The sequence below is a fragment of the Lepus europaeus genome, chromosome 6 (assembly GCF_033115175.1).
Source record: "Lepus europaeus isolate LE1 chromosome 6, mLepTim1.pri, whole genome shotgun sequence".
In the NCBI taxonomy this organism is placed as follows: domain Eukaryota; kingdom Metazoa; phylum Chordata; class Mammalia; order Lagomorpha; family Leporidae; genus Lepus; species Lepus europaeus.
In genome coordinates, this window is record NC_084832.1 from 130,732,379 (window position 1) to 130,756,087 (window position 23,709).

At 57.0% G+C, this 23,709-nt stretch overlaps 1 protein-coding gene across 2 annotated transcripts in view; it reads left to right on the forward strand.

The window, feature by feature from the left end:
• ANO6 (anoctamin 6) overlaps positions 1-23,709 on the forward strand; it is a 141,303-nt gene that overhangs the window by 13,619 nt on the left and 103,975 nt on the right. The window contains exon 2 of one of the 2 annotated variants that reach the window (XM_062195106.1): positions 23,548-23,610. The exons of the other annotated variant lie outside the window; for it this stretch is intronic. Within the exon in view, the coding sequence (XP_062051090.1) occupies positions 23,548-23,610 (63 nt within the window). The remainder of the gene's footprint in view (positions 1-23,547; positions 23,611-23,709) is intronic. 2 annotated transcript variants of the gene reach the window in all.

The window sequence follows — 23,709 nt, forward strand, 5'->3', positions numbered from 1 at the left end:
CACCCCCAACTTGTTGCCAACTACATCCTCAGGGCTTCACGCTGCCTTTGTCCCCGGGCGCCTGATCCTCCCAGGCAGCCCGTGCTCCCTGTCCTGGGTGCCCGCGCTCCCTGTCCTGGGTGCCCGCGGGGCCCGGCTGCCTGTGCTTGGGAGTGAGCGCAGGCAGACGGGTACGGTGGGAAGGGTCTCGTGCGCTGTGGCGGGTCAGTCGGCTGTCCAGGGGTCTCCTGAATGCCCACTTTTTATCTGTGTGTGGGTTTGAGATCTCTTTGCTTCCCCATGAAAGCATCTGAGTCTGCTTCTCCCCAGGCTTGTGGAAGTGCCCGTGTGTAGGAGAGACACGGGCGGAATTGCTGGTTCAGATTTCACCTGCGTAAGGCAGCACGTGCAGTGGGGACCGTGGCAGCTGCCTCCCGCGTGGCTTTTGGTAAAATAGGAACGTGACAGGTTTCGACAGGCCTTTGAGAGCAGGCGGCTGTGACTGCTGGTCTGTAACCTGCGGCTGGAACAAAAACTAGATGCTGCGACTTCACAGCTACGAGAGACCCTCAAAAAGTTCACGGAAAGCACTCAAGAGATCTAGTTCAAAAATACCCATGCATGTAGTGTCTCAGAATGTCCATGGGAGATGCCTATTACAGTCAGACTGTGCAGGGATTTCAGCCTTTTTGCACCCAGATATACTTGTGCTTCCATCTTCCGTGAGCCTTTTGAAGTTCCCCGAGTATGTGGAAAATCGGACGTCTGCAATTTCGGCTTGTGCCACATTGATTTCTTCATTGCTTTGCCCACAGCCAGGAAGGATTGCTTGGATTGTAAGGTGGTAATTGTGGTGATGAGAGGCTTGGTAGCTGAGGGAGGCCTAAGTGCATGTCTCCTGCATAGGGGTCGCACGGCCGTGCCTCTGGACTTGCGAAAGCCCTTCTTTCACATTTCACAGAGTTGTTGTATCAGCCTGGAGCAGAGCATGTAATATTTCCTCATGCCTCATTTCCTAACACACAAAGTGATTGAATTTACCTATTTCTGGTCTTACTACAGATCCTTATGCATAACTTCTGTTATGTATGGTTCCTGCAGATTAAATGGGAGAGGTTCAGATACCGTATGCATTGCCTTCTCCTGGCACCGCATGGTGAGGCGAAAATAGCTTAAACTGAAGCTCAGTCTACCCCTGGAAACAGCGCATGAAGAGAAATTACGCAAAGGTCATTTCCCTTGCCTTTTATATAAATATATAAGTAATTACGCAGACTTGATCCAGCGTCAGTGCGTGTAGGGCGTTGCTAGTGCCTGAAGCACTGCCGCACAGGGGCGTGCAGAGGTGCTGTGACGTGGCCGCCGTAGATGACAGTCAGAGTTTGTGCTCTCATTGTGTTCCTCATTACCGCCTTTTATTTAACTGAGAGAAGATGGACAATGCGCTAGCCCTGTAGCCCTCGGGTAGACACCTGAATCGCAGACTCGGGGAGGTCGATCTCAGGCTCCCGATTTCAGCGTCGTGCTCTTGGGGACCCTGGGAAGCAGCAGTGACGGCTGTAGTCGCTGGGGTCCTGTGGCCACGGGGAGACCTGAGCTGTGTTCGCACATGCACTTTGAGGACGTGGTCTACAGCCGCTGCCACCAGCTGTTTGTGTTAGTGAAATAATGCAAACCTCATGAATTCAAGTCAGTGGCAATATGTAAAATCACATAATTACAGGCATTTTTGAGTGGGGCTATGGCTAATTACCATGCCTATAGAACGAATCTGTTAATTATAATTTGTCTAGATTCTCTAGGGTGGAATTCCAGAAGTTAGATTGACATTTCATTAAAAAAAAAATAAAACTGAGATTAAGTTGATGAAGATAGCATATGGTACAATTAATGTATTACCAAGAAGCACTCCTTGTGTTATGGAGAACTGTCTAGAGGGAGACTAGCGTCGAGCACCAAATGGCCAGGGCTGCGGAAGTGCACAGTTCATCTGCACTGGAGTTGAGGCCTCCGGTGGCTTTGTGCGGTGTGTTCCGGAGCGCACTTTCCGTAACGTCCTAACAGGGGTGGGTGCGAATGAATGAGTTCATTCACCTTCAACAGGAAACAGCTCCGCTCCCAGAGGCTGGCTGGCAGCGGTGTCCTGGGGAGCCAACCGGTGAATCCGAAACCAGTGGAAGTTTACTTGTGGTTTTTGGTTTTCTCCTTCTCCACAGTGTAATCCTTTTTGAGTTCTTCAGGATTTTTTTAACCCAGGTCAGTGTGCTCAGTATTTGAAAATTCGCGTCGAGGTAAACACAGGTAACACTACGTTAGCAGCTGTGAGCTGGAGGCGCGGGCTTTGGCGGGGACAGCCATCCCGGGCACAGGGCACTGTGGGGACTTGGCTCACCCTCGGTGCAGAGTGTGAGACACGCTGAGAGTGCCTGGGAACCAAGGAGGCCGTGGCGGGGCTGATAGTGCCACTGTGGCCCTGCGGCCATGCAGGACCGACTGACTGCACCTGGCCCCGTTTCATCTCACTTTCCGGTGAAATATGCGGGTGCAAGGTCTGCTTCTTGCCCATGGTGTGAAAAACCAACACAGTGCATAAAAGCAGCTGAGAGGGGTCTCCTAAGTGTTCATGGAACATGCTTGCCATGGAAAAGCTAAGCGTGGATTGCAAAAACATTTATGCACCAAAATAGACTTAGGTTTTAATAAGTGCTGTGTATTTATATTTTTTTAAGAGACTGAGAGAGACATAGATGATGCATCCTCTGGTTTACCACCTGAATGTCCACAAGAGCCAGGGCTGGGCCAGGCCAAGGCCAGGCGCTAGGAACTCCATCCAGGTCTGCCATCACGTGCCTGAGCCATCACTGGTGTGCCAGGCGCCTGCCTCCGTAAACTTCTCTTTGAATTCCACTGTCCATGAACTGTTCGTGGTGCTCTTGTGTGCCTGGTGCCAGCCACGGCTATACATGCTTGGTGAGACACTTCCCTGTCACAACGGTGCTGTTAGGAGGTGCGGCTGTTACAGGGCCGTTGTTTTTGGTGGTGAAGGGGAGCATCGGGAATTTGAAGTACTTTGCTGCCTTCTCACAGTAAAATCAGTGATAAAGGCGTTGGAGTCGGCCTCAGGCACTGAGCTGGCTCCTGCTCACATAGTCCGGTATCTCATACCGAGCTGGCTCCTGCTCACATAGTCTGGTATCTCAGTCGGCTTGGGTTTTTGTTCTCAAACAACAGGAATTCATCTTCTCCCAGAGCTGGAGGCTGAGCTCTGGGCCTCCGGTGGAGACTGCTTTGTGGTGAGGGCCACCTTCTGCCAGTGTCCCCCGGTGGACAGGAGCCCACCAGCTCTCTGCCATGTCTTCTGGTGAGAGCGCGAGTCCCACCGTGAGGGCCCCCCAGCCCCATGCCACTCCACTCCCCATGAGGCCGTTAGTCCATCTCAGAACCCCACTGGGGCTCAGGCTTCAGCTTACACGTTTTGGGGTGCATAATTCTGTCCAGAGCATCTGGATGTAGCTGCAAGCAGGAACTGTATCAATGTCTGATTAGCTCATTTATTTCGGAAACCGCGTTATCTCGTTTCCCCTGTATTCCATGCACTTGAAGATCACGCTCGTGGCACACAGGAGGTCCTCGCGACAGCAGAGGGAGAGTCTGATCATCTCTGGGGAGAGGTTTCTCCCTCCACGGCCCCTTCCATGGCAATGATGACCCCGTCCCTGCCGGGCTCGCATGCCCACAGGGTGACTGTGCTGAGGGCCACCTGTATGGCTACTCCACCCGTGCCTTGTGCCGTCTGCTCCTTGGTGAGGAAGGCTCCGCCAGTTAGCACGCCTCTCCAGGGCCTGTGTGTGGGGGAGTGCAGAAAATGGGTTTCCAAAAAGCAGACCTTGTTGAAAAACAGGAATTTGGAGCCAGTCCACCCAAGGGAATATGGAGAAAGCCTCTGGCAAGAATCATTTCTAAAGAAAATTTTAGTTTTAAATTTATTTGAAAGTGAGAGAGAGATCTTCCATCTGCTGGTGCACACCACAGATGCCTGCGAAGCTGGCGCTGCACTGGCTGAATCAGGAACCCCGGGTCTCCCAGGTGGGTGGTGGGGACCCAGCCCCCCCGTCAGCAGTGCTGCCTCCCAGGATGCTCACCCACTGGAAGCTGAAATTGGCAGGAGAGCTGGGGCTCGAACCCAGGCCCTGTGATGGGAATGCTAGTCTCGCCTGCTTGCCCTTGGAGTAAGGGGTTGGGTTGCTCAGTGCTAGGTGAGAGTGCTAACGGAGGCATCTCCAGGTGGAGCAGGTGTGGGCGGCCCCAGCTCAAAGCCAGGCTTCCTGTCCCATCAGGAGCGCAGCCCGGGGCCATGGCCTCGCACTCAGCACTCTGGTCCTCTGGCTGTCGGGAAATCCTCCTCGTGTCTGTTGGGGAAACCACTTAGGGCATTCTAAGAGCGTGAAATGATAGTCATTCAGCTGCTCGAGAGATTCGGAGCTGCCCTGGTGGGACCCAGGGCGTCGCAAACAAGGAGCTCGGTTTGCATCCAACTATAGTTCTCATGGCAAAGAAGCAGTCACAAAAGGCATAGCTAAGAGAACCATTATCTGGGCAGCTGTGTTGGGTGGGAAGTCTGCCAAACTGTGGCAAGTCCATGAAGTAGGCGCGGCAGTTTTTGAAGCTGTGGTCAGCGTTTCACCTGGAGCAGGCTCCTGAGATGGCTGCCCTGTGGATCTTAGTCTGCTTTGCTGAACGCTCTGCGAGTTTGTAAGGGTTTGCAAACGGCCAAGTCCGGGGACTTGGGGACCTGGGACACAGGCCTGGGAGGTCTGGGGTGCGTGTGGGAATCGGGGTTTGCCTGGCAGGCCGAGGCAGCTCCCACTTTAGGGCCTCTTTCCTAGGTTCACTGTAGGATCCGGGGAAGACGACGCTGGATGTGGGGTCGTGAGCCTGGCTGTGGAGAGGCAGGATGCTGTTTCCTCACGGCTGGGGAAGAGGGGCTCATGGATGCAGGGCTTGGGCGCCAGCTCCTCCCAGGCCTCGGGGCCGAGCGCTCCGTCTGCGTCTCCGCCTCCCCCTCCTCCTCCCTGCGCTCCTACACCTCTGCCTGGTCTGCTGTGCATGAGGAGGCTGATGTGGTCAGGGAGAAGGCCGCTGCCCAGGGAGCACCTGGTGCGTCTGCTGCCCACCTCGGGCAGTCCGCTGCTGACTTTTAGAGATCGATTTGTTTGAAAGGCAGAGTTGGAGATCTTCCATCTGTGGGTTCACTCTGCAAATGACCGCAACAGCCAGGGCTGGGCCAGGCCAAAGTCCGGAGCCTGGAGCCGGGAGCTAGATCTGAAGAGGAGCTCAGGTCTCGATACCCATGTGGGATGCTGGCATCACGGGCAGCGGCTGAACCCGTTGTGCCACAGTGCCACCCCCATCAGTGCTACCTTCTGCATGTATTCCAGCTAACCAGAGAAGTGAACTCCAGGACGCTCCTACCAGGTCTAGGGAAAGGTCCTAAGTCGCCTTAGCTAGGTGGGGTGACCACTGGTGGGGCAAGTGCTAGAAGAAAGCAGTAGCACGGTGATCGCCCGGGTGTTTCACAGGAATGGAGGGTGGAGAGGTGCAAGTTAGCGTGCGCTTTTTGGAGCGGACACTGCTGTCTGAGTTACTGAGCCAACGCTGTGCTCAAGTTTTATTCCATACTCTCAAAATAATAATTCTTCTCCAGTTTCACCCAAGGAAAATTAGAAAGACATGCAAAAGGGTGTAGATCAGAATTGTCCTTAATTTATAAAAATACAAAGATGCAGGTTTTTTAGAAAAGCATTGTGTGAGTGCTTCCTGGGTGCACCCGGTAATGAGACGAAGTGGCCGGGCTGTCTGCAAGAGCGGAGCTGGGAGCCTGGAGACCTGGGTTCCAGGTTGAGCCCCGCTGCTAACTGGTGACCACGTGCAGGCTGTCCCAGGCTGGGCATCTATTTCTCCTACAGCACGCGCAGTCTTGCGAGCAGACCTGGGTTCCAGGTTGAGCCCCGCTGCTAACTGGTGACCACGTGCAGGCTGTCCCAGGCTGGGCATCCATTTCTTCTACAGCACGCGTAGTCTTGCGGGCAGATCTTGGAAGACGCTCCCCTGCTGTGTGCTGCTCTTGCTACACAGCACACTACCCCAGAGCTTAAGGACTTGGGCACTGACCGTGTGCCAGGCTCAGCCAGGGCGCGGCTCAGAAGTGCTCAGCTGGCGGATGGCCAGGTCTGAGGTGGCGTCATCACGAGCAGTGGCCTGGGAAGGGGTGTCTGGACGGTGGGCTCAGCTGGCCGGTTTACCAGAGAGCCTTCGTGAGGTCTGTGGAGCACAGCAGCCCCAGGGAGGCGGGACTTAGCACACGGTGACTCTGGGCTCAGAGCCTCTTTGCAGTGGGCCTGGCCTTGGCAGTCATGGCCCTGTTCCCATCATGCTGAGTGAGGCAGCTCCAGGCCTGCCCCGGGGGGTCCACGGGTAGGGACGTAGCCTCTGTGATCTAACCAGAGGAGTTTGAAGGTTGTGCCCATGCTGTTCACTGTGTGTGGTGGTTTGTCCAAGTGGCGTAGAACTTGCTCTTTTTTAAAATATGTTTTTAAAAAGAATTATTCATTTATTTGTAAGGCAGTGTGATGAGAGAGAGAGAGAGAGAAACGTCTTCTCCCTGCTGGTTCACTCCCCAAATGGCTGCACTGGTCAGGGTGGGGCCAAGCCGAAGTCGGAAGCCAGGAGCTTCTCCTGGGTCTCCCATGTGTGTGCAGGGGCCCAGTCACTCGAGCTGTCTTCCGCTGCCTTCCCAGGTGCATTAGCAAGAGCTGGATCGGAAGTGGAGCAGCTGGGACTGAAGCAGCGCTCCCTCCAATGTGGGATGCAGGCGTTGCAGGCAGCTTAATCCACTGTGCCACAACGCCAGCCCTGGAACTCACTCCTCAGACTGAACTTGAATGCTCTTCAGACTGCAAAGCCTGCCTGATGTCCAGAGGGAGAATGTCGATGGCCAGACAGGCACTGTGTGTTGCATTCCTTCTTCCACGTCCATGCTTCTGGAGTGTTTGTTTCTGCATTCCATTTTTTAATCTCATATTTCACTTGTTTGGCCAAGACTTCTTGCTCCTTCCACCTCTGCTTATACTTCTAGAAACTGTTGTCCTGATTGCTTGAAAAGAACTCTGCAGTCTTGAACAGTGGGGTTGGAGAGCATTTTCCATGGGCTGACCTGGGGGAGGGCACTGGACATTGTCCTGACTTTTCATTTCCAGCACAGGGATGCTTGGAGTCCAGAAGCCCCCGGCCAAGCCCACGGTCACAGGGAGGACCCTGCAGTGTGGGGACACAGAGCCGACTGTCTAGGACAAGACAGCCAGGTTGCCCGAGGCAAGCACCGCCTTTCCATCATTTGGAAGTGAAATGCTGTGACCCTTGTCTCCTGGAGACCTGCCTTTGTCCTGACTGTAACAGGGCTCAAAGGAATTATTTCAGCAAATGTTGCAGGAAAGGGGCTGGGAAACTCTAGACACAGACACCTGCGTCTCCGAAGATCCAGCTCTGGTCGATGAGACCTGATGCATCTCTGTTGTTTCTCAGACACACAGGCTGGCCTCTGCCTGAATCCCTCACTCCCTGCAGGGAGGAGTTTGGGTAGCCAGGCCCGCAAGGCTTAGCATCGTGGGCTGTTTGCAGGCCTCCTGCTTCTGAGGCTGCACCAGTGTGCCGAAGGGGTGGGGAGGTCGGCACTCTCTTAGGTCTAGATGACGATCGGCTGTTGATGTTAGACTGTATCTCACGGTCTGCTGAGCGAGGGCCCTCAGTGGAGGTACAGCCACGGGCTGGGAGGGGCCGCAGCAGTCGGGGTGGGCCTGACGTCCGTCTCCTCCTGCGAGTCGGCTCCAGGGCTGCTGGACGCTTTGTCACCTCGGGGACTTGCCTGGTCCCCCTCGGGTGGTCGCCTTCTTTTTGTTGCTGCGCGCTCAGGGAGGGCAGCGGCCGCTCACTTCCTGTGACTCTCTCTGCGGTCATGGACGAGACCCTGGCTGGCTGCAGGCTCACGGCGTCTGTGAGGACCCTCTTTGCTGCCTTGCTCACCGCGGGGACGGCGGCCCGTGCCAACAGCCTTCTGGACTTCCAGCCGTTGGCTTTGGCTTTTGTGGGGCTGCAGCAGTGCTGTGTAGTTGTCACTGGAAGGCAGTGGGAACACACAGAGAAGGAAAAACAGGGATGGTGCCTAATAATGGCTCTGATCATGTGGGTTTACAGGGAAATGAAGGACATCTAGCAATCAGGACGGCCCAGGCGCACCGGCTCACGGGGGGGAGGCAGATCCTGGTGGACCCCTGCCTTGCAGGGCCCCTGCTCTGCCCCTGGGCTATCCCTACATGGACACAGGTGTTCTCTGGGTGCTGAAAAATTCCCCTTATTGTCATGGCCGCCGCAGAAGTCTAGACAGTCCCACAGGCTGTCCCACCACTCTGTTCTGGGGATGAGGTGTGGGCATTGAGTCCACAGAACTGAAAAGGTTTGTGCCTTGCTTGCTTGTGGACTCACCTCTGGCTTGGCTGTTGGACACATCACAGTGAAAGGCCTCCAGGAGGGCGGTGTGAGATCGTACTGCTCTTTTTGCAAAGAGAAGCTTTTGTGGAGGCCCTTGATGTAGCCCTGAGGCCCCCACAGCCTGTGCATCCCCCAGACTCGCCCGTCTGAAGTCCTGCAGAGGCTGGGGCTTGTCTCGGTCCTCTTCCTGCTGACCGCCTGCTGTGGACCGGCTGTGAGAGGGGAACATGAGCCGAGAAGTCTCAAACGTGTCGGCTCTTCCCTCTGGGCCACATGGTGACGCTGTGATAGCTGTGCGGTGTGGAGTCGCGGTCCACAGGCGGCACAGGCTTGAAAGGTTGAGTTTTGCTCAAGGTCTGATCCTGGGAGAGGCCTCCCAAGCCTTTAAGGCCTCAGAAGGTGGACACTCGGTGTCCAGGAAGCAGCATGCACTGGGGAGAGACCGGGGAGTTAGAGCTTGGAGTGCCACGGGAAGTCCCAGCAAGACCATGAGTACCAAATGTTGTATATGGCTCCTGAAGGTGGGCCAGGGAATGGGGGAGGGGGTGGGGGTGCCTGGGGAGCAGCACAGTCGGTCCCATGTGGTCTGCCTTGCACAGGGTCAGCTGGCTACAGGATACACACAGACTTTCTCCTGTCGTCACTCCTGGGCAAATGCACCTTCACAGTGGTTTGCCTAGTGTTTACGTAGTCGTAGGCATTCTGGGCCATCTGGGGTGATTTAGAGAGTCTGGGAGGCCGTGTATAGGTCCTGTGTGGGTGCCACACTCCTGGGGAAGACGGACACGAGCTCCTGCAGGTGGCCGGGGCACCCGTGTCGGCTCAGGTCCCTGACTGAGGCCCAGCCAAATCGATTGTCCCGTCGCCTTCCTACGCAACTGTCACAGACCGAGGTCGGAGGCCACGAGCCAGGAGGCTGCACGTTTTCATGGTGTCTCCTTGGTCTGCAGGGACCTGCCGGGCAGTTTGTCATGGCCACACTCAGTGCTGCTGTGTCTCACTGAGATCGCAGTGTGGCCTCCCCGGCCCCCACTAGCCCTCGGCTGCTGGTCTTCCGTGTTGCAGCACAAGCAAGTTGGGGTCTCACGTGTTAGCTGTGCTCTGTTGAAAACAGGCTCTTACGTGAGAAACCTATCGTGGCTTAGACCTGAGCTGGGTTTAGTTTCGGGGGAGCCCGTGCAGGCTGGGTGATGGTTGCACTGAGCACGAGGGGGATGCTGGCTGCAAGGGTGATGGCGAGGCAGCCCCTGCCGCGTGTGGGCTGTGCGCCAGGCTCTGCACCCTGCCTGCTTCTCGAGGTAACCTTGGCAGCATGCGGCCCTCACTGTCCTGTCTGCAGACATCGAGGCACGTGAGCGCCGAGGAGCTTGGCCAGGTCGTGTAGTCTGAGTGGTGGCTGAGCTGGGACTCGAACCCAGACTTCCTGGCCGCAGAGTCTGTGCTGGGGTCGGGGCAGTTTGCTGGGGACTTTGTGGACGCAGCACCTGCTCGTGCTCACACATCCAAGGCTTCCTTGTGGGGCTTTAAGTGGCTTTTGGAAAATGATGTAAGTCCAACCTGGTTCGAGTAACTGAATTTCTCTTTGTGGACTTGGCTAATCAGATGCTTATCGCATTGCAGAGAATGGAAAATGGTGACATTTCACTTTTTTGCTCAGTGGACTGTGATTCAATGGGTTGTGAAATTTCACAAAATTAGAACTATAAAAGGTCAGACCTGGCCATCGATGGCGATTTGCAGTACGACCAAGTTGTATCAACAAACCAGCTCCCTGTGTTTGGATGCCTAAAGGCAGAGTTTCCTGATCCTGTTTTTTTTTATTAGGCATTTTTATCTGAATGCCAAAGCATGAAAGAATCAGATTTTAAAATAGCCCTGTTCAAGAGAGGATCCAGATTTTTAACTCTCAGATTTTATAGTCGTCTTAGAAGATTTTTTTTTTAGCTTAAGCTTGCCATATGTGATTCAGTATCTCCTACATTATAAATGGAGAAAATTAAGCAGCCTTAAGTTTTGCCTGTCCAGATTGCGGAACTCAGTCAAGTTTCTGTTTACCTGAGGGTCCTAATCATGTGTCGCCCTGCTTCCTGTCACTCCTTGGTGCCCCTGTCTGCTTCTTGTCCTTTCGTTGTCTTGGCTCTGAGCGTCCAGTGTCCTGGCCGCCCTCAGGCTGGGCCCCTGCAGCCACCCAGGCGGGATCAGCCGGCTGCGCGGTGTTCAGAGCAGGGCCACCGGGAAGTGTGAGATAATCCTTACTGTAGGACAAATCACCCCAGAGGTATTTCTGTTTTATTAAAAAAGAATCCTGACCTGAAAGCAGAAATGGAGCAGGCAGACCAGCCCTAGGCAGGCGCCCCAGTGCCAGTGGCCGTCAGGGGAGTTGGGAGTGGAGCTGGAGTCTCCTGGTCTTGGGTCCCCCGCGGCCTGGAGGTCAGTGCCCCTCTTCGTGGGGCCAGGCTGCCGTGAGGTTGCGCGGGCACACACGTGTCCACACGTGTCTACGCTGAAGATGATGGAAGATAAGGCAGTCACGGTGTTCTGACGCCCGGCCTCATCGCCCACTGCCCGGTCATCGTTCATTTTCTGGAGCTTTCCCGGCCTCTGGAACCACGTGTATTAGGGGCAGCCTGGGCCGTCCCTGTGCCTGGGAATCTTGGGAGGCAGTGCTCTGTTTATTAGATGGTTACTCTGCTAATCATGGCAGAATCTTGTTACTACTGTCCATACATAAATCAGAAAAAATAAACTTGATTTTTAGCTTTCTAATGTGGTAAAAAAAAAAAAAAACACCAGGGATAGAGGAAAATTGTTACACAGACACAAGTGACTGGCAGAATCCGTGTGAGCACAGCCTCCTGGGATTCTGATCATCTTTTGACCTCAGCCACCTTGTGTATAGCCCAGATAATGACTGTCTCATATTTATGACAAAGCAGATTAAATTCCTTGATTAACGGGCCAGTTCATTCCTCTTTTCCGTTTCACGTGGCAGTGAAAATAGATTGTTCTATTATCAACCTTGCCAAGAAATTCATAAAATGTATGAGATCATTCATAGCCATCCTTTAAACGGGAGAGATGAATGTCCTGTTGTGTGTGCCGAGCGCCAGCGTTCCTTTCACGTTTGAGTGGCAGGCTGGTGCTCATGACCTCACTTCCTCCCGAGTCCGCGGTGGGGCCGGTGGGTCCACTCCGAGAGGCGTCACCGGGCAACGTGCGTTCTCGCCACGTCATGGACCTTGGTGTCTGCGGTTGTCTGAGTGACGATCTTTCCTAGGAGGGCGAGGGCTGTGAGCACAGGGTGGGCCTCACGCCCGCTCCGTGTCCGGCCTCTGAGGTCCAGCATGCCCTGGCGCTGCCTCCCCTGCCGGGTGGTCTCCAGACTCCCAGATGGTGAGTTCCGGCCCATTCCGGAACACGAGATGTGCCGTGCCCACCTCACAGGCCTGCTGTAGGGACCGCTGGTGTCTGCTGATCCCAGCGATGCCACGAGGCTGCTGCCTGTAACAGTGACCACGTGTGCATGGTGTCCACATGTGCTCGGCGACCATGTGTACATGGTGACCACATGTGCTTGGCGTCCACGTGTGCTCGGCGACGGCCCTGTGCACCTGAGCTCATTCCCTCCCTGGCAGCCACCCTGGAAGTGCGCCCTCCCACGACCCTCCCCCCAACCACTTCTTGCTCCCACACCCTGGAGGCTCTGCTGCCATGTCCTGAGTCATCTCTGTAGTCACTGCCTTGTGTCCAGGCTGGGCGCCTCCTGTGTTTCTTGTTGCGCTGGGGCTGCAGCCTCCCAGGAGTGCATGCTACAGTCCTCACTCATTGCAGACGAGCACCTGGGCTTCTCCCCGTCCTGGGGTTCTGTCCCTCTGGGCTTCTCTCCCTCCTGGGCTTCTCCCCCTCATGGGCTTCTCCCCCCCACCCCGAGCTTTTCTCCCTCCTGGGCTTCTCTTCCCATCCTGGGCTTCTCTCCCTCCTGAGCTTCTCACCCTCCTGAGCTTCTCACCCTCCTGAGCTTCTCACCCTCCTGGGCTTTTCCCCTTCCTGGGCTTTCCCCCCTCCTGGGCTTCTCCCCCTCCTGGGCCTCTCCCCCTCCTGGGCTTCTCTCCCCCTCCTGGGCTTCTCTCCCTCCTGAGCTTCTCTCCCTCCTGAGCTTCTCACCCTCCTGAGCTTCTCACCCTCCTGGGCTTTTCCCCTTCCTGGGCTTCTCTCACCCTCCTGGGCTTCTCCCCCTCCTGGGCTTCTCTCCCCCTCCTGGGCTTCTCTCCCTCCTGAGCTTCTCACCCTCCTGAGCTTCTCCCCCTCCTGGGCTTCTCTCCCCCTCCTGGGCTTCTCTCCCCCTCCTGGGCTTCTCTCCCTCCTGAGCTTCTCCCCCTCCTGGGCTTCTCTCCCCCTCCTGGGCCTCTCCCCCTCCTGGGCCTCTCCCCTTCCTGAACTGCCCTCCACACAGGGAGGGCAGCCTCAGACTCTGCCAAGCTCCCCGGAGCAGATGCTGGGCTTTCTGTGCTCCCTGTGTGGAAGACAAAAGAGTGAAGGGCCCTTTTTTTCAGGTTTATTTTTGGGGTTGATTGTGATGCAAATTCAGATCCCAAAGGGATTTCTCTGAGAAAAATGGAGTAAGTGATTCACCTACCTAGTAAATTAAACAAGTGAGAGTCAGAAAAAGTGAGGTCTTTGGAGAGCCCTTGGAGCGGATGTCAGCTGTGCTGGCCGGCGGCTGGGAGACGTGGCCTCCCCCACCCCGTGCTGTGTCCGTTTCTAAATGGGGCACAGTGAACCACGTGGACCACTGAGAACGGCTGTAAGGACTGACCGTGCAGCGCACCTGTCTGTGCCCGGTGCCTGCTTGGGGAATTGTAGTGAAGTCAGACCAGACAGCACAGGACATATGCTTATGTAGCACGTAAAGGCCACATCCCCTGCACAGGCCGCGTCCCCGCACGCCTGTGGGGACACTGAGGCCAGGAGTGGTCGCCGTGACACGGCCGACAGGTGCCCGTCCTGGTCTGTGTGGCCCCAGTGCTGAGTTTGTGAGATAGAAACGCTGTCCTCCTGGTGTGTCCGTGACTGTGGCGGGTGGGCGTCCAGCCAGCCGCTGGGCGTCTCAGGAGGGTGAAGCTTCGCAGGCCGTCCGTCACGCTCCTGAGAGCCTTCTCCTCTGAGAACAGCATCGGATCCCGGGGCCACTGGTGTGTCCAGCAGCCATCGCTTCTCAGGCTGAGCAAAGCAGCCGGCAGTGCTGCAGTAGCAAAAAGCAGGAGCAGCCATTTGCACGTAGTAAAGACAAAATTGCAAGTCGAAAGAGGGCCTTTGGAGGCCTGACGTCTGTCCTCTGTCCTCTGTGCTCTGTGGGGGAGGGAGGCACGAGTGCCCAGGGCCGTCCAGGGTCGGAGCAGGGGGAATGATGCCGGCCGGATTTGACCTGAGCTAGCCAAGCCTTCCCGTTCCCGACCTCAGCTGTGTGGCGGCTTTTTCTGATTGCCAGTGTTACACGGGGACCATTGTGGAAATCCCAGAAAATGCAGGAAACAGCCAACACAACCACCCCAGTGCTGCTTCCCAAAGACACCCGTGGTTCCATGGAGGCTGGAGCCCAGGAGGGGGAGGAGCCCAGGAGGGGGAGGAGCCCAGGAGGGGGAGGAGCCCAGGAGGGGGAGAAGCCCAGGAGGGGAAGTGTGGTGTCTGCCTTCTCGCTTCACTGGCTCACACGGGGCCGTGTTCTTTTACTCTTTTTGTAGTGATCGAGTGTACGTAGCATAAGACCTACTCGTTTACGTGTGTAGTTCAGAGTCATCCTGTACGTTCACGTATGTGCAACTCTCACCACTGTCCATTCCAGAACATTCCATTGTCCGTGTTCCCCCATGTTTAAAAATGCTTGGAAACCACACGCGTGGCTGAGTAGCAGCCTGTCGTGCACAGCCGGCTAGAGGCGTCTCCCAGGGGTCGTTCAGGGATACTTACTCAGCGGTCACTCTGAGCTGGACTGCACACACAGGCAGAACCGTGTGTGGCGTTTGCCGTCTGGGACCTGCACAGTAGGGAGAAGATGGCCCCTGAGAGGTGGGTTGAGTCCCTGGAGGGGTCGGCACGGGATCAGGGGGGCAGGAACATGACTCCATCGTTCCTTGGTTCTTGCAGATCTTGTGTGTGAGAGGTTTTTGTGGCGCTGCACCTGTGGAGAGCTGTTGTGGGTGTGAGCGCTGTGTGTGCTCAGATGGTCTTGCGACGTCGCGAGATGCACAGACGTCCCGGGCTGCTGTGCGCAGGTGTGCTCCTGGGGCCCCACAACTGTGCTCTGCCACCTCATTCCCAAGGTTAGGAGCCTGCAGCTCCTTCCAGGTCTCCTAGGCACATGACAGGGGCCCGAGCATCTGGGCCACCTTCTGCTGCTTTCCCAGGGCCACTGTGCAGGGCTGCAGACCTTGCCTGTCTTCTGTGAAAGGCACCTTGGGGACTCGGGGTCCACTGGGAACTCGGAGAGGCCTGGTTTTTACGAGAAGTATCTGTCGTCAAAGCAGAAACCCCTCAGCCGGCCGGTTTGCCGCTGACCTGAGGTTGAGCAGAATTGAGTGCAGGCAGGCCGTCGCTCTGGCGGTTGCGGCCCCGGCACTGGGGAGGGTGCGCGTGTCGCCATGTGCCTGGGTACCTGACCCAGCTTCCTGCCGAGGCAGCCGTGGTGGCTCAGGTCTCGAGTCCCTGCCACCGTGGGCAGAGACCTGGATGTTCTAGGCATTTAGGGAGCAAGCCGGTGGATAGGAGTGTTCTCTCTTTTACGTTCGCACAATAAACCAATAGAAATTAGGAAAAGCAAGAGGACCAGGGTGAAGGCAGCCAGGAAGCTGCTGGAAAGATGAGGGCGAGGGGATAAAGGCATGGGCTCTCGGCTCACCTGGCGGCTGCCCTGTTACCTGCCCGGCTGGCTGTGGCCTGTGCCATCTCCTTGACAGTTCACTTCTTCTCACTTCTGAGCTCCTGATTCTGTTCTCTGCTGTTTCCTCCGGAATGTTACGGTGTTACTCATTGTCGTGTTGGCTGACATCCGTCTGTCCGTGACTTTGCACGCCTTACTCTGCTCCGGGCGTCTGACTTGGCCTCTGCATATTGGGACGCGTCTGTTGAATGCGGCCACAGCAAGTCGTTACATCCTTTTTGCTGAGTTCATCCCCTTGGGTGACTTCCTTGGCTTTTCATTGTTGGTAATTTTGAGAAGTGGTCCACTCTCCAGGGGCACAGTGATGTAGGATGCTGATCCTGAAGCAGAGAGTAGACAGCGTTTAAATCGACGGCCAGTCATGAGGCTGGACTAGAGTTCACATCGAGAGGGCATGAGCACAGAGCGCTGGTGTGTCAACCCTATGGTGTCTGGAAGACTATGGATAGCTGGTAAAGCTGTGCTTTGAATGAGCTTAAATCCATTTTTGTAAATGTTCATGGGAAAATTGAGGTTAAAAAAAGAGTTTATTGGAGTGCATGGTTTTTCTCATAATCTGCATTTTCTCTTCTTTCCTCCTTTCCTTCCTTCTTCTCTTTCTATCTAAAGGTAGAGTTAGATAGGGAGAGATACACAGAGGTTTTCCATGCGCTGGTTCATTCCCTGAATGGCTGCAATGGCTGGAGCTGCACCAATCCGAAGCCAGGAGCCAGGAGCTTCTTCTGGGTCTCCCACGTGGGTGCAGGGGCCCAAGGACTTGGGCCATCTTCTACTGCTTTCCCAGATTAGCAGGGAGCTGTGTCAGAAGTGGAGCAGCTGAGATTTGAACCAGGACCCGCTGGGATGCCAGTGCCGTAGTATCTTTATCGCTCTGCCACGGCGCCGACCCCTACATTTTTTGTTTAAAGACCCTCATCATGGCTTTGAAATTTTTTTGCACCAAAATTAGCTTTCAGTTCCACTTCGCATGAACTTGTTGCAGTGCGTTGGTGTGCTCTGTTAACGTGTGGTGCATCTGCCTTCTGAGCCAAGTTTGCACCAGTGCTCGCCTTGCTCCGGGCTGGACGCGAGCTCTTGTCCTTGGCAGACCTTCATATCCGTGCAGTGAGAGCAGAGGCAGGAGTCAGAGGGCAGGCCTGGTGCCTCAGGTGAGGCTGCCACGCACCCATCTGAGTGGTGGATCGAGTTCCAGCTGTCACTCCTGATCCAGCTTCCTGGTAGTGCAGGATGTCCAAGGACTTGGGTCCCTGCCACACACGTGGGAATGCAGGTGGAGTTCCCGGCTCCTGGCTTCACGCTCTCCTAGCCCTGGCTATCGTGGGCATTTTGGGAATGAACCAGGAGGTGGAGGTGTCTCTGTGTGTCTCTGTTACTCCGCCCTTCAAATGAACGAAGGGATGTGTAAACTCAGTCTTAAGAAAAAAACAAGAACGAGAAAAGCAAGAACTGAAAAGCTGGTGTACCAAATTTGGCCCGAGGCTGTGAGCGCCAGCATCACGTGGTTGTGGTGCCGTTGCAAAACCCAGAAGCTTAGTTTCTGTCCTCTTTGCACTAAGCAAAGATCTCAGAACAGGTCCCAGAGCCTTCAGGCCTTTGCATTGATGGTGACAGGAGCGGTTCCTCCTGATGGCACTTGCGCCCTTAATTAAAAAGGCGCTGGCGTTTTCATCATGGAGCTGGCTTTCTGGGATTTGCGCCGAGTCCCCGAGTTCAGTGTGTCGCACTTGTTGGCGCAGGCCTGCACCTGAGTCGATCTGGAGTCTGTTGACTTTAAGATGGGCTCCTCCTTGGCGATCCCTGGGGTGTATCAGGGTCTGGGAGGCTGTGGAGTCAATGCAGCCAGGACAGCCCTTCCGCTGCGCTGCGCAAGAGAGGCCCGTTTCTGCCCTGCACCCAGGCTGTCTTCTCACTGGTTTCTTCTGTGGCCTGCAGCGTGGGATAATGAAAAGAAGTAATACAGCTGCTGTATCTCTTTATGAGATTTATTTACTTGAAAAGCAGAGTGACGAAAGGGGGTAGGGGACCCAGGAGGCTTTCCCAGCTGCTCACCCCGCCCCCGGCCCAATGCCTCCAGGATTTCCATTTGCTCCAGGCCACTGTGCACAGTCCCATGGGTTCTCTTGGGTCCTGTCTGCTCCGGGTGCCACGCTGCACTGGGTTCAGTGCTGGCTCTCTGCGTCCTGCCTGGCCCCTGTGGTGCAGACCCCCCACCCCTACCCTGCCGCAGCGCCCACGCCTTGCCCAGGGCCCAGCGCCCCGTTAGGATATTAGGGACTCGGTTCTTGCCCTTAGAAGCTTTGTAGAAGCTTTGCTCCCAGCGGTCAGACAGCCCCTTGCCTGTCATCCCTCCCTGATTGGCTTGGGCTCTTCCTGGGGAGGCGTTCCCTGACCATTCCTGGGAAACTGGTCTGTCCTCCTGAAGAACCAGGCCCAGTGGACTGAGGTCAGTTACAGAGCGCAGGTTTCCCGGCGCAATCCTTACAGGTTAAAGCATCCACGGGCAAGGTCTGGGTCTCAGTGCTTTTTTCCCCTCTCTCTTTTTGTGGCGGAAGAGAGAGAGCGAGCGAGAGAGAGCGAGCCAGCCCGTGAGCCCTAGAGGCCTGCAGTGGCCTGGCCTGGGCTGGCCAAAGGTGCAAGCTGGGAACCTGTGTGGGTGGCAGGGATCCGACCACTTGATCCACCACTGCCGCTTCCCAGGACGTGCGTTTGTGGGAGGCTGGAGCCGGAGCTGGGCCAGGAATTGAGCCCAGGTTCTCCGATGTGGGACGCGGGCAGCTTAGCCGCTAGCCCAGATGCCTGCCCCCAAGTCTGGCTATATATCGTTGATCCTGTATTTTTTTTATGATTTTTTTTTTAAGAGAGACTTGATGAATTTGTGAAAGTCTTTGTGAAGTTTCCTAAGAAACTCTGACTGGTGGGGTACTCCTTTTGCCTCTTTTAATATAGTTCATTACTCTGAGACACTGGCCCTAAATTATAAAAAACGAGGTTGTCACACAAAAATGGCGTTCACTCCTTTCTCTGGATTCTTTAAAAGCCTGTGGAAAATCTCGTCAAAGAATAAATCAGTCCTGTTACGGGGGCACCTTCCTCTCATTAGTTATCGGCACAACAAGGCAGACTTCCTGTGTGAGCCAAGCCCTAAAAATCCACTCATAAATAGACCTCCCCAGCGCTAGTCCTCGGAGTCACAGCATTTGTTAAAACTGCCATAGAAGGTTTGTCCACCCTCAGAGCTTCCTGGAGGCAGAGGGCAGAGACCTGCCCTCCTCCCCGCCCAGACCCTCCTGGTGGAGCCTGACTTTGTGGGGGTGCCCAGAGCCCTCAGGGCAGACCAGGGAGGAGGGGCAGTTTAGGCCCAGGGGCCTGTCTCTGTGCGCCCAGCTCTCTCTCTTCTGTGGGTTTGCCGGGGCTCCTCAGACCCGCCGTCCGGCAGCAGAAGTTGTTCTCGTAGTTCCGCAGCTGCAGGTCCACAACAAAGTCTTCAGCACTTTGGTTTCCTCGGCAGCCGCCTACGAGCCCTCTCGTGGGGTCACCTCTGCCTGCTGGCCCCACTGGGTGTATCAGTGCTGCCTGATCCTCCTGTGAGGACCTCACTGTGAAGCCAGGACACAGCCCAGGCCTCATCACCTGTGAGGGTCCCTGTGATAGCCAGGACCTCATCTCCTGTGAGGGTCCCCGTGACAGCCAGGACCTCATCACCTGTGTGGGTCCCCATGACAGCCAGGACCTCATCACCTGTGAGGGTGTCTGTGTCAGCCAGGACCTCATCACCTGTGAGGGTGTCTGTGACAGCCAGGACCTCATCACCTGTGAGGGTGTCTGTGACAGCCAGGACCTCATCACCTGTGAGGGTCCCTGTGACAGCCAGGACCTCATCACCTGTGAGGGTGTCTGTGACAGCCAGGACCTCATCACCTGTGAGGGTCCCCGTGACAGCCAGGACCTCATCACCTGTGAGGGTCCCCGTGACAGCCAGGACCTCATCACCTGTGAGGGTCCCCGTGACAGCCAGGACCTCATCACCTGGGAGGGTCCCCGTGACAGCCAGGACCTCATCACCTGTGAGGGTCCCCATGACAGCCAGGACCTCATCACCTGTGAGGGTCCCTGTGACAGCCAGGGCCACATCACCTTTGAGGGCGTCCTGGTGACAGGACCTCACTAACCTGTGAGGGCGTCCCGGTGACAGGACCTCATCACCTGTGAGGGTGTCTGTGTCAGCCAGGACCTCATCACCTGGGAGGGTCCCTGTGACAGCCAGGACCTCATCACCTGTGTGGGTCCCCGTGACAGCCAGGACCTCATCACCTGGGAGGGTCCCCGTGACAGCCAGGACCTCATCACCTGGGAGGGTCCCTGTGACAGCCAGGACCTCATCACCTGTGAGGGTCCCCGTGACAGCCAGGACCTCATCACCTGTGAGGGTCCCCATGACAGCCAGGACCTCATCACCTGTGAGGGTCCCTGTGACAGCCAGGACCTCATCACCTGTGAGGGTCCCCATGACAGCCAGGACCTCATCACCTGTGTGGGTCCCCATGACAGCCAGGACCTCATCACCTGTGAGGGTGTCTGTGTCAGCCAGGACCTCATCACCTGTGAGGGTGTCTGTGACAGCCAGGACCTCATCACCTGTGTGGGTACATGTGACAGCCAGGACCTCATCACCTGGGAGGGTCCCTGTGACAGCCAGGACCTCATCACCTGGGAGGGTGTCTGTGTCAGCCAGGACCTCATCACCTGGGAGGGTCCCTGTGACAGCCAGGACCTCATCACCTGTGAGGGTCCCCGTGACAGCCAGGACCTCATCACCTGGGAGGGTCCCTGTGACAGCCAGGACCTCATCACCTGTGTGGGTCCCCATGACAGCCAGGACCTCATCACCTGTGTGGGTCCCCATGACAGCCAGGACCTCATCACCTGTGTGGGTCCCCATGACAGCCAGGACCTCATCACCTGTGAGGGTCCCCGTGACAGCCAGGACCTCATCACCTGTGAGGGTGTCTGTGACAGCCAGGACCTCATCACCTGTGAGGGTCCCTGTGACAGCCAGGACCTCATCACCTGTGAGGGTGTCTGTGACAGCCAGGACCTCATCACCTGTGAGGGTCCCCATGACAGCCAGGACCTCATCACCTGGGAGGGTCCCCGTGACAGCCAGGACCTCATCACCTGGGAGGGTGTCTGTGTCAGTCAGGACCTCATCACCTGGGAGGGTCCCTGTGACAGCCAGGACCTCATCACCTGTGAGGGTCCCCGTGACAGCCAGGACCTCATCACCTGTGAGGGTCCCCGTGACAGCCAGGACCTCATCACCTGTGAGGGTCCCCGTGACAGCCAGGACCTCATCTCCTGTGAGGGTCCCCGTGACAGCCAGGACCTCATCACCTGTGAGGGTCCCCGTGACAGCCAGGACCTCATCACCTGGGAGGGTGTCTGTGACAGCCAGGACCTCATCACCTGTGAGGGTCCCCGTGACAGCCAGGACCTCATCACCTGTGAGGGTCCCCATGACAGCCAGGACCTCATCACCTGTGAGGGTGTCTGTGTCAGCCAGGACCTCATCACCTGTGAGGGTGTCTGTGACAGCCAGGACCTCATCACCTGTGAGGGTGTCTGTGACAGCCAGGAACTCATCACCTGGGAGGGTGTCTGTGTCAGCCAGGACCTCATCACCTGGGAGGGTCCCTGTGACAGCCAGGACCTCATCACCTGGGAGGGTCCCCATGACAGCCAGGACCTCATCACCTGGGAGGGTCCCTGTGACAGCCAGGACCTCATCACCTGTGAGGGTCCCCGTGACAGCCAGGACCTCATCACCTGTGAGGGTCCCTGTGACAGCCAGGGCCACATCACCTTTGAGGGCGTCCTGGTGACAGGACCTCACTAACCTGTGAGGGCGTCCCGGTGACAGGACCTCATCACCTGTGAGGGTCCCCGTGACAGCCAGGACCTCATCACCTGTGAGGGTCCCTGTGACAGCCAGGACCTCATCACCTGTGAGGGTGTCTGTGTCAGCCAGGACCTCATCACCTGTGTGGGTACATGTGACAGCCAGGACCTCATCACCTGTGAGGGTCCCTGTGACAGGACCCACCCCGGGCCTCACTCACCTTGAGAATTCTCAGCTCTAAATCTGACCTCACCCTAAGGTGCTGGGGTGAGGGCTTCAGTACGGATTTTGGGGGTCTTCATGACATGTTTAGGATAGCACTGATGTGTTCTGAGTGATGTGGAGGGGTTAGTGTAAAGAGGATTCTGAAGTAGCTGTGCACCTCCTTGTGATAATGAGCAGGCATTTGGCCTCACGAGTAGGGCGCCACCCCACCTCAGTGCCTTGGTTCCCTTCCCAGCTCTGACTTCTGACCCCAGCCTCCTGCTTATGCAGATCCTGGAAGGCAGTGGTTACGGCTCAAGTGACTGGGCCCTGCACCCATGTGGGAGACCCAGGTTCAGCTCGAGGCTCCTGGCTTTGGCCTGGCTGCACCCGCTGTGGCAGACGTTTGGGGAGTGAATCAGAGGGTGGCTGATCCCTCCCTCCCCCATCCCTCTCTCTTTCTCTTCACTGGTGTTAGAAAGAACATCCCCCCATCCCTCCCTCCCTCCCTCCCTCCCTCCCTCCCTCCCTCCCTCCCTCCCTCCCTCCCTCCCTCCCTCCCTCCCTCCCTTCACTGGTGTTGGAAAAGCCAGGAGCCCATGGCCCCTCCCATTGTGTCCTGGGCTCGTGGTGCTGCTCCTGTGCACGGTGATCCCACGTCTCTTGTCCTCCCGCCCCTGACCATGTGGGCCACAGGGAGGTTCTCCTGGGTAGCCTCGGCCATCTCTGCCCGTGTTGTGCTCGGGAAGCAAGCTCTGCCCTAGCCAGGGCAGGCAGAGACACCCCTCAGAGCAAGGGCACCGTTCCCTGTCCCGCACCCACGACGGCCCAGCAGCCCCTTCTGGCCCTGCCAGCCTCGCAGACTCTGGCCCGGGAAGCGGCTGCCGAGGCCCCGTGCCAGCCCCAGGCATCACCCCTGAGCCCCCTGTGCACATGTCCGTGTCTCATCGTGGGACCAGGTGGCCTGCCAGGCTGCGTTTGCTGACCCTGTGCGGATTCCAGCAGAGCCGGCAGTGCTGCCCATCATGGTGTGCTTAGGTGGGCTCCTCACCACTGGATAAGTGGTCGTCTACTAGGGGGTGGTGCTGTGGTGTTCACCCTGCACCTGCGTGGCAGGGCCGCTTGGCACAGGGATCTGTGGGAGCCAGCTCGAGACAGAGGGCCTTGGGGCCGGGCACTCCCCACCTGCATTGCCTCGGCGTGAGTGATGCCCAGGTCCCTTGTCAACCCGCCGTGGGGTGCGGGCCCAGGGAAGGTGCACCCTGTGACCTTGGGCCCGTGGCTCTTGTTTACATTTGTCATAGGAACGAGGGAGTGGGCATGTAGGAGCTTCTCTTCCCTTCTTTCTGTCCCACCCTCTGAGGCTGGAAGAGGGGCCCGAGGAGGGTGTGGCACGGAGCTGGGAAGTGTCAGGGCTGGGTTCCAGGGCCCACCTCCGGAGCTCTGGGATGCAGTCACCCTGGGCCTTCCAGAAGCTTCCCAGAGGACGTTCCTGTGCAACCAGGGACGGGAGCCACAGGGCCCTGAGAGACCGCCCCGTCCACGGTTCTTGGTCCTGGCTGCCACGTTGTGTCCCTTGGGGAGCGTGGGAAACAAAGCCATTGGCCAGGAGGTGAAACCACATTTCTGGAAAAGGGGCTGTTACCTTCAGAAAGCTCCCCAGTGCGTCTAGGGAACATCAGGCGTCAGGGTCGGCTGGCCCATCCCGTGTCCCTGCTGGGTGGGGGGGGGTGGGTATGGGAACTGGGAAGGGCAGTCCCTGGCCGTGGGGGCCGTGGCATTGGTGGCTGTGGTGGCGACGGTGGCCACAGCAGTGGCAGTGGTGTTGGCCTTGGTGATGGTGGTGGCGGTGACTGTGGCGGTGGCCGTGGTGGTGGTGGTGGCCGTGGTGGCAGCGGTGGGTGCTAGCCCGGGGTGAGGCCAGCTCTGGTCTTCTGCGGCCCGGGAGTTTTCTGTGTGGTATTTACCTGTGCCTCCTCGTCCTCAGGTGATGCGCCTGCCTCCAGGAGGCCGTTTCTGGCCCCTCACAGCCTCCTCCCATCCAGTCTGGGTAAGACGTCTCCTGTGTGTGTACTCAGCACCTTCCCTAGCTCTCCCGCACGCCCGTGTCCCTGTAGTGCTCACCTTCCTCTGACTCACTGCGTGTGCT